Source organism: Liolophura sinensis, chromosome 1 (genome assembly GCF_032854445.1).
Source record: "Liolophura sinensis isolate JHLJ2023 chromosome 1, CUHK_Ljap_v2, whole genome shotgun sequence".
Classification (NCBI taxonomy): Eukaryota; Metazoa; Mollusca; class Polyplacophora; order Chitonida; family Chitonidae; genus Liolophura; species Liolophura sinensis.
This window is the reverse complement of record NC_088295.1, coordinates 44,744,828-44,761,509: the sequence shown is the minus strand read 5'-3', so window position 1 is coordinate 44,761,509 and position 16,682 is coordinate 44,744,828. Positions and strand designations below refer to the sequence as shown.

Sequence of the window (16,682 nt, the reverse complement as noted above, 5' to 3'; positions counted from 1 at the left end):
AGAATGCACATCAAGAGGGCCCAAGAACGAAGTGTGTAATCCTCCTGGGAGAAGATCACTGTCCATTTGCTGAGAATCTGTTGTTTATTAAGTTGTTAATGCGCTGTGGATAAGGCCGTGTTCTGTCTGTTGCATTGGTTTTGCTATTCTGATTGTGAAAGTAAATTTAAACATGACAGATTTTAAGATTAAAAACTATAAAATGATAATTACACCGTGAAAGAAGCCATATATTTGAAGAAGATACAGTGGCAAATCATTTATTATGATGTAACTTTTGACAGACAATGTTGTAAACGTGGGACTTTCAGATGGTTTTCTCTTACAGGTATAAACACTGAAAATATGAACCAATATTTAATCCATGTCTCAGCTACAAGACAATATGGTTTCAAGGATGTACAACCCTTAATAAGACCTAGTGACATTGAAAATAAATTAACCAGAAAGCAGAATTGCAGTAACCAAGATTTCTTAGAAATGAACTAAATCTGCAAAGCTGAGTATTATACATCCTTGGCATCTGTCCACCTAGAATCAGGTGTCACCTTGGACCATTCATCCACTGGCTTAGTCAGATTAAGGCCAGTCTGCACTAGTCCAGATTTTCTTGATCTTGAAGCCGTTCATTGTCAGGAAGGATATTGTCTATGCCCTTAAAGTGACTTGCTTATCAGAGATGTTCATGACCCAGGCAGAGCTATCTTGTCAAGACTGATTTAACTTCCTCAGTTAAAATAGAAAACAGGCTTCAACACAGACCTGACCTCCAGTGTAAGATGCCTTGTTTTCTGGCATCGCCCGCCTTGATAATTTGGCAAGAAGGTTCCAAGGTTAGAGACCTACAACATAGTTCACATTCCTTTCCAGCTACATACCTGGCCATGTACCAGTACTAAAAGGAAATGTACAAAGCCGTTGTCTTATCTTGGAACCTTTGGATTTTCAAATGTTAGACATACCAAAGTTCCCTACTCTTGGTCATTCAGTGGAGCAAATTGTTATTTGTTTTTCATCTATAAACTGTTTACCCTGGTGACTTTTATTTCCAGTCCACATGCTGGGCCTTTTTTCCTAGCAGAATTTCATTGCTATGATATTTTTGACTGATGTTGGGGAAATTGTTTTCAAATAATCTGGCTTGCCCAAAGAACAGTTGATGGCATCGATTACCAGATGAGTGAAGAGCAAACTAGGACATAACTTCTGTTTGTCAAAACACTGTCCACACAGTTTAGTCTGTGATGGGTGTCAGTATAAATTCTGATGGAGTTGTGGTAATTGTGCCCAGATGGTGTCCATATTAGTATGGTTTAATTTGGCACTTTCTGCCTCTCTGTTACAGGGGGGGTGGGAAGGGGGGGGGGGATGGAACATATTTGTTGTTACATTGTATTTAATTATAAACTAACTTGCCAGTAAATGTTACATTGCTTTATGAACATGTCACTGCAATTCAGCCTCAATTGATTTAACTCCATCACTAACAGAAAAAGTCATTGCTAGGTCATGTTTTCATCATAAAGTGCAATATCAGATGAACAAGAGATTGTTGAGTAGACTATGGTCTTGAACCAAATGGCTTTTAACCTTTATAATATGCCTTGCCCTTTAAACCAAGACTACATGTACATATAGTATATTGAGTTGAAGACAGACGCCTGTCAGTTGGTAAAAGGGAATCATGAATATTATCTTTTTTAATCTGTACTAGTAACTAGTAACTAATTTCCCAAGAGTTGTGAGTGCATTAAGAATTCCAAACCTATTTATAACAGATATTGTAGTATATCGATTAACCCTTGAAATTCTTTCCCCTTCAAGATTTTGCTTCTTGTTCTGTCACAAGTTTTGATGTGCATAACAGGCTTTGTGTTGAAAAGCTGTACTTTAAAAACAAAGTAAGATGTCTTAAACAGAATACTTCTTTACATCTATCTATAGTGTACATTTACATGTGATAATCCAGTTGTTGCTGGAACAACTGCATTTTTAGGTTTTGATCTCTCATATACTTAACCTCTCATTAGACCAAAACTGCATGTTTCCCTCATTGACTGATGGGGTTAATTTGCAAATAATGACACTTTATCTCAGGATCATATCACTGAACGCATCTCTGGCAACGTGTGCCATATCAGAGTGCCCTTGGGATCTCAATTAAAGGCCAAGCGATAAGCGATAATTTTTCCAGTGGCATTGGGGCGAAGCCCTGCCTATATGAATGTGGGAAAAGTATAGCTATGGTTCTGTACTGCTTTCCATTATCTACATCTAATAAGAAAGCAGAACAGCAGTGTGATCTGCTGGCAACTTTAGATCTAGGGATCCAGGACAGTGGAAGATTTGCCCAGGGCAATTGGAAACAAATCAAGCAATCTTAGTCCCTCAACCAAAGATACAGACTAATTTCTTTCCCAAATGAGACATCACCTTTGCTACATGCCCAGACTGAACTTCACCCCCCTGAGTGACCTGATGGGAACGTGTGGCAAAGACCTTGGCATGGTAACCCACAATCAAGAGAAGGACTAATACCCATGTATGTGCATGATCAGGACTTTAATGGCTGGCTGTGAGCGGCAAGTGTTTACTCTGATAACTCTTATCTTGTCCCATTAACCAGCCTGCATAGATGTACCAGACATTTGTAGACTAATCCGAATACATTGTAAAGCTTAATGATGTTGCTACATATTCTAGCTGGAGATATTTCGTCTTTTCCAAATAACAATTTGTTTCATTTTTTTGTGTGTGTTAAAGAGGAGTTTTCTTTTCATATCCTATAGTTTGGTGTAAGTGTAGCTCGTCTTTTTGGCAACAGTTTCCAGTGGGATTTTTTTGCGCTAAAGTTGAATTTGAATGTATCAGCACATAGCATGCGAAAATTCCTGGGGTCTAAACAGTCAGTGATTGTGAGAGTAATGCGATTGCTCCTTTATTCTTGGAATGATATGCCCAATCATGTCTGTCAAAGACTTTGCCAGAACTAAGATCTTTTTTTCCAGAATCATTATTGCATTGGCCTTTTTACATCCATATTGATCTGGAGAAAAGTAGGCTGTATATATAGTCCAAATTCTCCTCTCCTTACGATTTGATGATGTTGGCACGATTTCCTTCCTGACTTGGTATTCTAGTCTTTCGATGTAACTTAAGACATTATCCATGCGCCAGACAAGCCAAGCCCTGCGCTTGAACTCTTTATTGATTTTGTCTACAACTAAATCTGGATTCATCTTTGTGACCTAAGAAATGCAGGCCCGATAAATTTGCTCACGAATCATATCTATAATTTGTTTGGTCGGAATTCCTGATCGCCAAAATTAATTTGTTCTCGTCATCAGATGAGAACTTTATGAAAGGTTAAGGGTTATTTCGCAGCAAGAGTGGTTCCTTTGGTGGTCTGATCTTGATTGATGACTTTTCACTTGTCTTCACCAAACTCTGTTGGTACCCCTGTCAGAACGTTACAGGGTGGATTATCTGACATTCATGATAGAGATCAGTGTAACATGAAATTACATGGCCAGTTGAGACTACCATAACTTGCCCCATATGTACAGACAAGACAGATTGAATAGCAGCGGTTGCTTATATGCTCATGGAAATAATACAGTATCAACATGGGAGTCAAGGGTGTAGTTTTAACAGTATATTGCTCGGTTTATACTAAAGATGTTTTGTGTATGTGATATTAAAACTGGATGTCTGCATGAGTTTACTAGGTACGTAATAAGTGAAGAGAAATGAAAGCATTAAATATGTAGCTATGACCAATATTTTAGAAATAATAACAACTCAGTGAGCATTTTTACAGTCAAATAGTAATGAATATAGGAATGATTTGAGGTGAAGCATAAAAATTGTGTATATGTTCGAATCATTGTATTACGATATTTATATTGTCAAATGGCAACCATATTGTATAAATCAATGAATGTTTCATTGTTCATGTAGGTGCAAGTACAATATTAACAAACATTGTCTATGTTTTGTTAACCGAACCCACTTTATATACTGCAAATTTTTTGTTTTCTCTAAAAAATGGTTGTAGCAATATGACGTACCTTATCCCAGCAACCGTGTAACTTCATTATGTGGTGCGTTGAAACAAAAAAAATAACTACTGCTATTTTGGGTTAACGAGCACTATACTAGAATATAGGTGTGATCAGCGGAACTGCGTCTGGCCGTGAAGCCTGGATATGACATGTTTCCATCAAACATTTATTGCTTCATCAGTTTTCCATTATCAGCCATTGCTTGTTGCGGACGCCATGTGAATGTGAACCAGGCCCTCCGGGGTAACTAATATTCGGGTGGCTTGAGTTATGTGCTAAGTGTTTATTCACGATGTAGCGTGTGATTAATCAGGAGTGCTTGCTGGTGGACACAATATCATCCTCTTTATGACACCATAGAGTTTTTGAAAGCCTCATAAATTTCGTTTTACTTCAGTGTTGTCACCGTGAAACTGTGTATGGATCCCATGATGTTTAGTACAGGTTCACTATCCTGATATTATTAACCTAAACAAAAGATGTGTTAATCTTTATTAAAATATCAGATATCACACATTTTTGACCCGTATCAAGCATGTTTTATAATGTTAAACATGTAGCTCCTAAAATTCTTGAGCATAACACTTTGTGTACTAGCTTTATACTTCTGGACATGTACTTGAAAATAATGCTTCCTGTTTATTGCCCAGCCTACTTGCACTTAGGTGGATGAAATCCAAATGAGAAAGATATGGAAGCTTCCGGTAGATCTTTCACTAGAGTCATGACTTTTTCATACCTATTTCAACTGTGGCGGAAGTAAGTCATAACCCAGCTCCTGTGAATGTTACATAGAGCCCCAGGCGTCCTGAAATGAAACAACAAGAATGATTTTTAACCAAGCTGTTATTTCACAGATAATGTGTGTGTGTGCACTAAATGCCATTTGTGTAACTTACAACAACCATTTTTACATAGTCAGGTCACAGTGTTCGGAAAACAAAATGTGGTTTGAACTGTTGTCACGTATAACACATTGTATGATATTGTAAAACACTGGAAACAAGGAACGTCATATTGTCATAGCTATTTATGTGATTTGCAGAACTCACAAAACATATGTGTAAGTTTTATAATTCAAAACAATAAACAATAAATCTTGTTAGTATAAATGTTCCATGTTATAGCTGTTTTTTGTTTTTTCGGTGAAGAGCATTTGATACAAAATGATACAAAACTGCCATCTACAACAATTACCATTTTATATACCTGGTTTAAGCTTGGAATTCTTCCCACCTGTTAGTACCTGGTGTGCATCAGCTGAATAAGTCAGCCTCCTTCAGCATTACTATTATCTACTTCACCTTTTGACAAAGCTTCTTGGTATCATTAGTGGGGTGAAACTTGGTGCCAGTCTGTAATGCTCCAATAACCCTCAGACTCTCCTTTGTAGCTGGCTCCTAACCTACTAGTCCGATGCCTACTAGTCAAGAGTTGACCTCTACTGTACCACCGTTAAAGAGCAATCCAAGAACATGCCCTAAAGACACTGTCTCAGACTGCTGTTATGAAAAATTAGGGACACTGACTCCCCACAACTTTTTAGAAATGGCACTAATAAATTCTGCCAGTTTGCCATGTTGGTGAAATGGTTCGTCTGTTGACCTTAGATTATATGTTTTTGTTGAATTGTTAGCATATATGTTTGGACCAGACCACTATTTTTGCTGAGGAAGCAGGAGTTTGAGAGCGTTGATTTCGAGTCATGCACCTTCGTTGTCCTAAAGAGTATAGTAAATAAAACTTTCATTTGTCTCTGCATAGTTGTCAGGGAATACTAGAATGGTCCAAGTGTCCCTGAGTCTGACTAACAAAAGCGTATACATCGGTCCAGTAGCTGTGTAAATGTAACGATCGTACCAGATGCAATCATCTTTAACGATCTCTTTTACGACTCATATTTATGTCATGGTGTCTCGAATTCAGGTTTGGCTGGGGCCTTTAACGATCGCCGCGGTAACTTATATCTCACGAGATTGGAAGCATTCCACAAGGCCACATTATCTGCATGAAATGTGTAATTTTGACAATGGGAAAATTATTATTCATATGTAGTGCTTCTTGGCTTTGATGGTTAATTCATGGTATTGTTTAGTGTTATAAAATTCTACATGTTTACTACACAAGTTTGTGGCAGACTAAACATTTGTGACATTAATCATGTTTACATTGTGTCTTCAGCAAAGAGCTCCTAAAGGGAGGTTGGAGATGTGTGTGGAGGACCAAAATAAATATACAGTCGCACAGTTTTGTGGTAACTTTAGCTTTGGACAATTAACACATGAGCATTTGTTCCTGACACAAGGATCTCTGATACACTTTTTCTTTCAACACTACAGTTCTTGTAGGAGCCCATGAAATACGGAATCTGACTCTCTCTTAAATGTCACCTGTTGACTTCTGAGAGCAAATTACTTGCAGCTCGGGACTTTCAGAGCCTGTTAAGTTAATTTCCACACTGGCATAGATGTTGTTTCATGGACAAAAAAATTGGACAACCTTGTCTAACCCATGTGTTGAGTTCACTGTAACATCAACACTCATGGGCCTTCTCTAAATAGCTGTTTTTATTACAAAACACTCAAGTTTGTTATCACAGGAGCTGAGATAATGAGAACATGTACTTCATCTTTGTTTTGTTTTCTTCCCAATTCCCTTGTAAGTAGAGTGCTGCTTCCCCAACGCTGATATCTTTATGGCCTATTGAGGGGCAGTACTGACATAGTGGTCGGCTGCCCCTATCAGGCGACATACCAGCTATGTAAGCTTGTTAAAACAAGCTTCTACCCCTAGGCTTGAGTCTGCATTCCTTCCAGAAGGAAGTTAAATGCTAAACATGAATGGTTTGCAAGTGAACATTCCTTTGTGTTTTTGCATTGTATTCTCCAATGGCGTCCAGGTGTTAACTTCACACACAATGGCTTGGTCTTTCGTGAAAACTTGTTTTACGAAAAGTACAACAAATCTGTGTTGCATATTAAATAAACTGAGAGGTTCCTTACATTTTTTCAGAAATGTCTTACTTGGGATTTGTTTTTTCATAGATTTGGTATAATAATAAACATATAATTGACACTGGAATGTTGAGCACAGGCCTACTTAAGATTCAGAGATGTACATCTATGTTCTTGTCTTGTGTACATAAAGGAAAACAGCAAAATACATCGAACAGGATGGTCACCAATCTGCTTTATTACCAGGATTTAACTAATCTGGGAAGAAATCTTAACACAGTAGATTTTCCAAAGGGGATTGCTCTTCGTTAGCGAAGGAAATCAGGCCCACATTTAATAGGTGTGTCCCAGGAAATGAAATCGTTTGGACTGTAGTATGAGCAGAAAAATCCTGTTGTCCATTACTTGAGAGAACTGTTTTATTGTGTCTACAATGCCAGATGTCTGAATGTAAATATTGGGAGAGGGAAATCTGTGTTTCATTCCCTGGGTAAGATGTCTCCAAATGCCTTGGAGAAGCACATATAGTCAGGAGAAGTCAGTTCTGTTGGACATCAACAAGGAATGGGTCCATTGTCAAATGTGCTGTATTAACGGCATCAGGGGAACAATAACAAAGTGTGACTCCAGCTAGTATGGCTTTTTATTATCCTATTCTTCTGGTAACCTAAGTGACAGAGCTGTTTATGTTTCTGCGTATTGAAGCAGTCCTTTGTGAACTTCAAAATGCCGACATCACGAAAAATGGCCTTTGCCAGTATTTCATTTTCAGTGAAAAGGAAGCCTTGTGGCATCTTTCTTAAAGGTATTTCATGATGAGATGCTTTTAGTATATCTTCAAAGCAGTCATCATAAAGTAATTTAGAGTGTGACACTGTGCTGCACATAAGCATTTTACCTCTACAATTATTTGTTTGATGTACAAGATTTTGAAATTTCATAGAAGTTCAAGAGAAAATCAGTCCAGAGCAATGTTTTAAGTTTCTCAGCCTTCACAAGTTTGCATAATTTGTGTAAAATTGCGTGCGTTCTCTTCTCTTTGTGAAGCCCAGAAAATGATACATAACCTCATTTCAAGTATGATTCATGTATAAGGCTGCATAGTTGGCATCAAGGTGTGGAAGTTGTGCCAGTACCCTGTGGATGGTCATGGATTTCCCCCAGGCTCTGTCCGGTTTCCTCCCACCATAATGCTGGCTGGCATTGTATGTGAAATATTCTTGAGTACAGCATAAAACACTAATCAAATAAATAAACAAATAAATTTGGTATCAGGCCTTTGGACATAGATTTTTGGAATATGCTTGTTCCTTTTGGTTTGTTTAATTATTCTTACATCATAGTCAGCATTTTGTAGAAACATTTGCGTTTCCTGGTGCCAGGAATACTTACTGGCAAATCAGCATTATTTCTTACGATATGGCTTCATCATGGTACTTGAGAATCAAGAACCCGTATCTGTTTGCTTTATTGATCAGATCATTGTCTATGTTAGGTTCAAGTTATTTACAAGCTATTGCTCAGTGTCTGACTATGATGGAAAGTAATGCTTCATCCTGCTCACGGTCAAGACCTAAAGAGACTGAAAATTTGGGTTTTTTTAATTGGTGAATTGATTGGCAGCTAGGGTAGCCAAAGCCCTGGTGGTGGTGTAAACATAGCTTACGTCTGAGTTGACAGAACATGATTTCTGGCAGATCAAGAGTAACATGTTTCCTGGATTGTAACACAAGACATGCTGAGGTCACCAGAGAGGGCAAGCATTTTCTGCGGAACCTTTGGAGCTGATTATTGGTCATGGGGTGTTTCAAACATTGATCCCATAAGTGTTCATCACTTACGCCAGCACCACTGGGCTCCCGACAATACAGGTCTTGTCCTCACTCTGTCGGGGAATTTCAACACTAACGAGTGAATCCATCAAATGGCATTATATTGATTTCATTCTTGGTTTATGGTGGCCTGAAGGTGAAATAGTCCTCATCTTTCGTCATCTATCCAGAAAAAGGAAGCCTTTAATGACAGTTTGAAAGATTATGCAGCAAAGCAGTAATCCACTGAGCCAAGCCAATGGTCAACGTTCCTGTCTGCAAACTTGTAGACTTCAGCTGCCAGACAAAAGTCAAATCAATTTTTCCATCTATCAGAATCTTCTCAAAGTATGATATGTTTTAATAGGAATATTAAAAATGCATGAGAGAGAACCAGTGGGTTTTCTTTCCATTTTACCGTTTTACAGCATTGAATCTTTTGACTTTGTTATTTGTAGTTTGTAGATAGTGTCTTCTCATAATATTTCCATCACTCTTTCTTTGTTATCATGGGAAAAAAGAAAGTTCTAGGGTTTTTGCAGAGACATTTTGTCATGTCTGGGAAAGTTGATTAATACCCTAACACATTGCTGTAAAGCTCACATGTCACCTCGGATCAACATTCGGCTCACATTGCTTTGCTGTAATACTCAGTTAACAGTTGTCTTGCAGCAATATTGGTCAAAAAATTGTTTAGCAGGGGATTTTCTGGCTTGTGACAAATCCCGGGGATAAGGGCAAGTGCTTAGGCCTAGATGTTGAAGTGTATCAGGCAGCTTCTACAAATTGCCATATCTAATCTATAATTAATACTACTCACGCTTCATTTTTCACTCCATACTCTGCCTGGGCAAGGCTGATATGATACTCGGGCAGCGAAAATGGAGTGCTCAGTCCATGCTCTTTCACTGATTGCCATAACAATTGAAAGCTTATAAACCTAATGGTCTGGCTGGCCAAGTAGTTGTAAAGGCTTGGGTGTGAAACAGATATAGCACATGACTGGCAAGAAAATCTGCCCCTCTCTCTAGTGTTCTTTAACCCCATGTTTTTGGGTATTATAATGTTAATTTTATTGATGAATTTAACAAATGATCTTCCGGCAGAGATATTCTCTCGACTGTTTTCTGTATGAAAATTTCATCTGTGAACTCACTGTATAAAAACTGTTTAAGAAACCAAAGCAGTTGGTGATTGATTTGAATTCTAGCCCTTCTAGCCCACAGACAGCCATTCTAGCCCACAGTCAGCCTTCTAGCCTGCAGTCAGCCCAGTCAGCTCATCTAGCCCACAGCCAGCCCAGTCAGCCATTCTAGCCCACAGTCAGCCCAGTCAGTCATTCTAGCCCACAGTCAGCCCTTCTAGCCCACAGTCAGCCCTTCTAGCCCACAGTCAGCCCAGTCAGCTTGTCTAGCCCACAGTCAGCCCTTCTAGCCCACTGTCAGCCATTCTAGCCCACAGTCAGCCCAGTCGGCCCTCCTAGCCCACAGTCAACCTAGTCAGCAGTCAGCCCTTCTAGCCCACAGTCAGCCCTTCTAGCCCGCAGTTAGCCCAGTCAGCTCTTCTAATCCACAGTCAGCCCAGTCAGCCCTCTAGCCCACAGTCAGCCTAGTCATCAGTCAGCCCTTCTAGCCCACATTCAGCCCTTCTAGCCCACATTCAGCCCTTCTAGCCTGCAGTCAGCCCTTCTAGCCTGCAGTCAACCCAGTCAGCTCTTCTATCCCACAGTCAGCCATTCTAGCCCACAGTCAGCCCTTTGGATTTTTTTAAGCAAATAATCTTGCAGGGAGTGCTAAAGGGTCAACAGTCCTGGATGTTGAATCTTTGTTTATTGATATCACTTTACCACAAGCTGGCAAGTTGTCCAAATCTGGTATGTCTCTCTTTATTCTTTGACTCTAATCAAGTAGCCAGTGGTCAGCTGGAATCTGGAAAAGTGGTCAAGAAAATTGCTTAATGGTGATGACCCCCTCATCTCAGCATGTGCCATGTTCAATTCTAAGAATGTGTCTGTTGGGAACATAAGGAAATGTTTAGGAAACAGTCATCTTTGTTAAGCTTGTCCTTCTGGATGGAGGAACATTCCCCTTAGAGCCTGTTGCTAAACCCTGATTCCTCCATCCAGGCAGTTCATCAGTACCAGTAATGGACAGCTCCACTGTCCAGACAATGCCAGGATTTAGAGCTGAGAAGTTCCATTTATCAACTGTCAACATTAGCCGAATGATTGACTGTGCTTAAAGATCTGGATCCAGTCTTCTGTAACCAGAATGCCAGCATTTAGATCAGACTTTCCTGTTTTAGCATTATTTGCGAATAAGCCTTAAACTTTCCTCTGGTGTTTTAACTCATGACTCTTGTATGCTATAACATCTCCAGTCATAAGGAAAATTTGTGCTAAAAAAGCCGACGCCAAAGCGAGTCTGGGCAATTTAAGGTGATATTTGAAGGCCATGAAGACATATTGGAAAGGACAACGAGAAAAGGCTAAAGGAACTTGGGGGTTGTTTGTTGCTGAAGGGCTATGATGCTGAGCTATGGCAATGCTTCTGCTAACCCACTCTCAGATAGAAACTCTCTCCTGACATGACTCATCCTGATTAGCCTTTGTTACAAACTACAGAGGGACGATGGATGTTTCCGCATAATATCGAAATCTTGATTACATGACTGCAGAGCTTGCCTTTCCAGCAAAAGATGATGATCATGCCGTGCCGGCCGGCAAAGTAAAATTAGGGCATCCAGCAAGCCACCGGGCCGGTTTGTCCGTCAGTTCGATGACCGGCATAAAGAGAGAGTTTTATGACACATAGCCTGCACAGTATGACCAAGTCTTGCCATTTAATAATACTTGCGCTGGGGGAAAATAAGCTTCCTTCATTTGCCTCGCCCCTCCTCCCCTGTCACCAACAGGAAAAGTGATAGATTTTGTAATGGTGAGAAAAATAATGTGAATTTGTCTAGCTCTTGACAGTTGCTCACAGTATTAGGTTAGCTTTAGATTACACGGATTTATCACCAGTTACATCTGTATGTTTGCTTAATCAGTGGTTTTCATTAGAACCAGCAAATCGACTATTGATTGTTATAGGTGTCATTGATAAACCATGCCTTAGTCTGCACGGAACCAGTGAGCTACTACATGTAACTACAGTTACGGCTACAAAAATGGTGTTCTGTGGAAGAAGTCTAAATTTTACAAGTAATTTGAGTGGTATTATTTTTCCTGACATTTTGCCCATATGTTGCTTTATCATTCTGCCAACTCAGCAAGGCTTTTCTTGGATAATTTAAATATTTAGACTGATATTGCAAGTTCTAACATGTTCATCAGTCCATTCCATTGTAAGGCCAGTGTTTAGAGCGATAAGAGAACATTATCTGATGAAAATAAAACTATAACACATTGCATACATATTTTTGGCCTCAAAAGTGATCAAGCTTCTTTTAATGCATTTATATTTGGTCCAAAAATGCAACATTTGCCTCTTTCTAAGTGAACAACTGCCATCATGGTAGGCCTACGCCTATACACGTGACATCATAAGTTGTTTGGTCAGGCTGAAAAAAGAAATAACTTGTATTTACATGGACCGGGCTTGAAGTAAAGATGTTTCATTTGTCATCCTAGCTAGGTTAAACTAATGGTGCTGATTTTAATGGCAGTTATTCTTTGAGGGACATGGATAATTAAAGCAAGCAGATTCCTGGTAAGCAAACCACTATGATCGGCTAAGCAAATGATAGCTCACTTTTGTGTATTTTAAGGTTGGACAGGTTTAAAACATGTGTAAAAGAAAAATAGTTTGACTTTGAGTACATATACCTATGCACACATGGTCTTTCTGACTTTTTTTCTGTCCACCTGATACCAAAGAGATTTGACCATAATTGGTGCCACCTCTTGGAGAAAGAACAAAAGATCAGAGAAGAAGAGAAATAAACCAGGCTAGTGTTAGAGTAGCTGTTTGCTTTTGATGTGCCCTGGGTTAACAAAGTGGAGAACTTTGTAACCTTTCTGGGATCCCCCTTCAGTATTCCCCAAGGGCTGTAACTCTACACTTCGCAAAGGGCAAATCAAGAAGACTCAAGTCACAGATAAATAAATAGTAAAAATTGTCTGCCGTACCTGCATGTATTTGACCACTTTATTTCTTCCTTTCCTCTGCTAGTCAGATGTGTTTCAGTACTCATTGAACTGAGGTGTTTGTTTGAGGTATGGACCCTTAGCAATACCTGTCATACATACATGTACATGTATATGCATGTTCTCAGAGTCAAAGGTAAGAATTCTTCAACAACGTACATACAGCTAGCTTTCAGTGTAGGTATGTTGTAAATTCCTTTTGTTTTATGATTTTTTTCTTGTAGTTTCTCAACACGTTGCTTTTTTGTGTGATTTCAGGTTGAGAATATAAACAACTGTTTGACCTTCCTTGGCAATTTGGGAGTGAATGTTGAAGGATTGAGCGCTAAAGGTGAGTCTCTTAAGTAATCAAAACATTCCATAAATGTATTATTGAAGTACATGATAAAATCAGAAGGTATATGCACATGTGATTTGCAAAACTGCTGATTAAAAAAGTTGAACCAGCTTAGGGTATTTGCTTTGTTCACAGCAGAATACAAAAATATGTGATGTTCATTTCATTATTGTAGTATCCACTGAGGTATTTTTGTTTATCAACTAGAAAAGTTTTTACTGCTTGTGAAATACTAATTTTCAAATCATATTCAAGAAAAAAAGCTTTTTTCTATTGTTTGGAAGTGACATATGCAGTATTCTTCATTTATTGATGATTGTATGAAAGTTGAAAATATGATCAGAATACAAGTATAAGATATGAAAAAAATTTTTAAATATGTATGAGAAGTGTAAATGTACATGTATCCAGTTTCATGCAAATCCAGTATTTTTTTTGTTTCGAACCAACCTTGATACTTCCTTAATGCACATTGGTCAGGTTTAGGTCATTTGCTTTATCAGTACTGAATAAAAATATTATATAAAAAGCTAATGTGCCACATAACACAATTGACTGCTGAACTTTGTATGGACTGCACATATTCACTCATTGAGCTCAGCTCTTTGTTTTCCTTCTAATCTTTACATATGCTCTGTCAGCTTGCCACTTAGCACAAGAGCAAAAGATCTTTCACTAATTTCCTTTTTCAGGACAATGAACGGGACAAGGTCAAGTCCTCCGTTCCGTTGTTTTGAAGTTAATTTGTTCAAAATGTTGTTAACTGTTTTCTGTTTGTCAGCGATAGCCGTAATCAGTGACATTTTCCTGCTGTATATTAAGGATTTCTATTATGTTTAGTGTTGGTCTTAAGAGCAGACTGTCGCTCTTGTCTAGCTGTCCTAAAATCCCAAATGTCAACAGACTGTCTGAAGTGAATTGTTTTCCCAAGCTTAAAGCTGTACTATTGAAATACTAGAGAAAGAACTCCTTGGGACCTTTATTACAAGGCCTATGACTGGACGTAGCATATTCATCTGATAATGCTTTTGAGCAGACAGCAGCTAAGTTTCATTATACCATAGTATCAACACATACTATTTTGCATAAAAGAATTAATGTTGTCAAGGATTCAATTTTAAAATGCAAATCTTATAAATATATGAAATGTTTGTTTTGAACATTAGATCATGTACACCCTTATGCATGTAAATTTCCAGGGTATACCCAGAAAATGTTAATTTCAGGGGTCTGCCCAAAAAATGTAAATTTCCAGGGTCTACCCAAAAAATGTAAATTTCCAGGGTCTACCCAAAAAATGTAAATTTCCAGGGTCTGCCCAAGAAAGGACGGCATACAATCTTGAAATGTGCTCCGCATAAAGGTATACTGGGCCACAATTCCAAATTTTGTATAAATGTATTTGTTCTGATTACTGTTGATTGCTATATTAGGTGATATAACAGATGTATTTTAATAGCCATGTAAAAAGCACAATCTGACAGATTTTTCTGTTCATTCATGTTAATTTATTCTCACATGAATTATTTAAAATTACTTTATCCAACATTCATTGAATGTCCGGAAATATTTAAGTGCAGAAATAAATAAAACTGGCTGCAAGCTTGATCTTAAGGCTGAGAAACCAATAAATACTTCATAGAAAATTGTATAATTAATTCTAATGAAATGGCTTTACGAGACTTTTTGCATCCTTTCTTTTGTTTGTATTTTGGTTGTTTGCCCATCATGAATACACATTTTTAATACCATGATTATAGTGCCAGTGTGAATGAAGCAGGATTACTCAGTTTTGTTTTTTGCAAAAGGGAGGCAACTCTAAACAGCAAGAACAACTTCTGCTTTTAGTTATTACCTTTGCAAATGAGAGTACCAGTAGTATTGCAGTTTTCTTTAACTGCTGACGTTCAAGGCACATAAAAATGTTATTGCCTCCCTTACAATTCGATCTTGTCCAGGGTTGATGTGATTTACAACTATTATTCGAAAATAATGCTGATTAATTTGTGTGTTATTTCGGTGTAATTTGTCTCTCAAATTATCAGGAAAAAAACAAAATGGCTAAGTGAAATTGCAATTTTCTTAAGTGTTCTTCCCGTCATAGTAATGTTCTTGCGTATTAATCAATGAGTCTTTGACTGTTTGAATTTTTCTCCTATATGAATTAATTTGCTGCATCTAATTTGATCAGATATGCGAGGCTTCAGTTTAATGGTTTGCTGGAATGTATAGAAAGTTTGAAGTCACATGCAAATCATCGGCGGTGGCCAATCTTTCTCATCTATCTCTTTGTGTTTCTCTTTCTTTTTAGATATAAAAGATGGCAATTTGAAGGCAATTTTAGGTCTGTTCTTCAGCCTTTCTCGATTTAAACAGCAGCAGAAGTCTCAACAACAGTCACATAAAGGCAAGGACAAAGATAAGGACAGCGACAAAGAGAAGACTGTTCAAATTAACACTGACCCACCACCTAGTGGAGAAAATAAAGGTCAAGGAGGGGGATGTAACTCTAGTGCTTCATGTGGAGGTTCAACCCCCACCCAACCCAACCAGCTCAATGGCGGGGAAATGATATCAAGGTAAACTCAACATTTCCAACCGAGAAATCCAGCTTCTTTTAATACAGAACATACGGTATTTGACCTTCAAGTATTCCCATAAAAATAGTTACTTGTTTTGCCTGATTGGAGATTTTCGTTTTGAGAGGTGTTTTCAGGATTTGTTTTGTTTTTGTTTTAGAGTAGGATGATTTTCAACTTGAAAAATATGAGTGTCAGCATCTGAAGTTATTTTATTTTATTTGCACTTGAAAAACAAAAATGCACTTTTTCAAGTGAATTTTGAAGCAAAAATAGCGCGCTAGTCCTGTTAGTGTAGCCCAACTTCTGAAATTTTGTCTTCCATCACTAAAGGGTGGGATGTGAGAAGTGGCTCAGTGTAATAGCTGAGCAACTCCTAACTACATGGCATGAAGGGTGAGGGTTCGATCGTGGCTTGAGTCAGAGAATTTTTAGTTTCTCATTAGTTCCTGTCACCAGTGACCATACAGCTTCAAGGAACTGCATCCATACATGTACAAGATCTTACGACCAAACAAAACAATTACATGTAAGTTGAGTTGGGTCTTAGGTTCTTTTGCATGCCAAGCTTTACAGTTCATTGAAGGCCACTTGTCTACCACCAACAAGGTTTTTAAATTTGTACATATTGCATTGGGAAAGTTCATCAGTAACATAAATATGCTTAGTGATTTACCCAGGGCACTCCCATCTCCTCCACCCATAAATTTAACTATAGCATAATATAAGAAGAAAGTTCTAAAGTATGGCGTTTAAACAACAGTCAATCTGTCAATCATCAAAAAAATAC

General features: G+C 38.2%; 1 protein-coding gene across 4 annotated transcripts in view; it reads left to right on the top strand.

The window, feature by feature from the left end:
- The window catches only part of LOC135466787 (neuron navigator 2-like), a 195,840-nt gene that overhangs the window by 86,314 nt on the left and 92,844 nt on the right, over positions 1–16,682 (top strand). For all 4 annotated transcript variants that reach the window (XM_064744503.1, XM_064744476.1, XM_064744493.1 and 1 more), the window contains exons 4-5: positions 13,235–13,307; positions 15,625–15,892. In XM_064744503.1, coding sequence (XP_064600573.1) covers positions 13,235–13,307; positions 15,625–15,892 — 341 coding nt within the window. The remainder of the gene's footprint in view (positions 1–13,234; positions 13,308–15,624; positions 15,893–16,682) is intronic.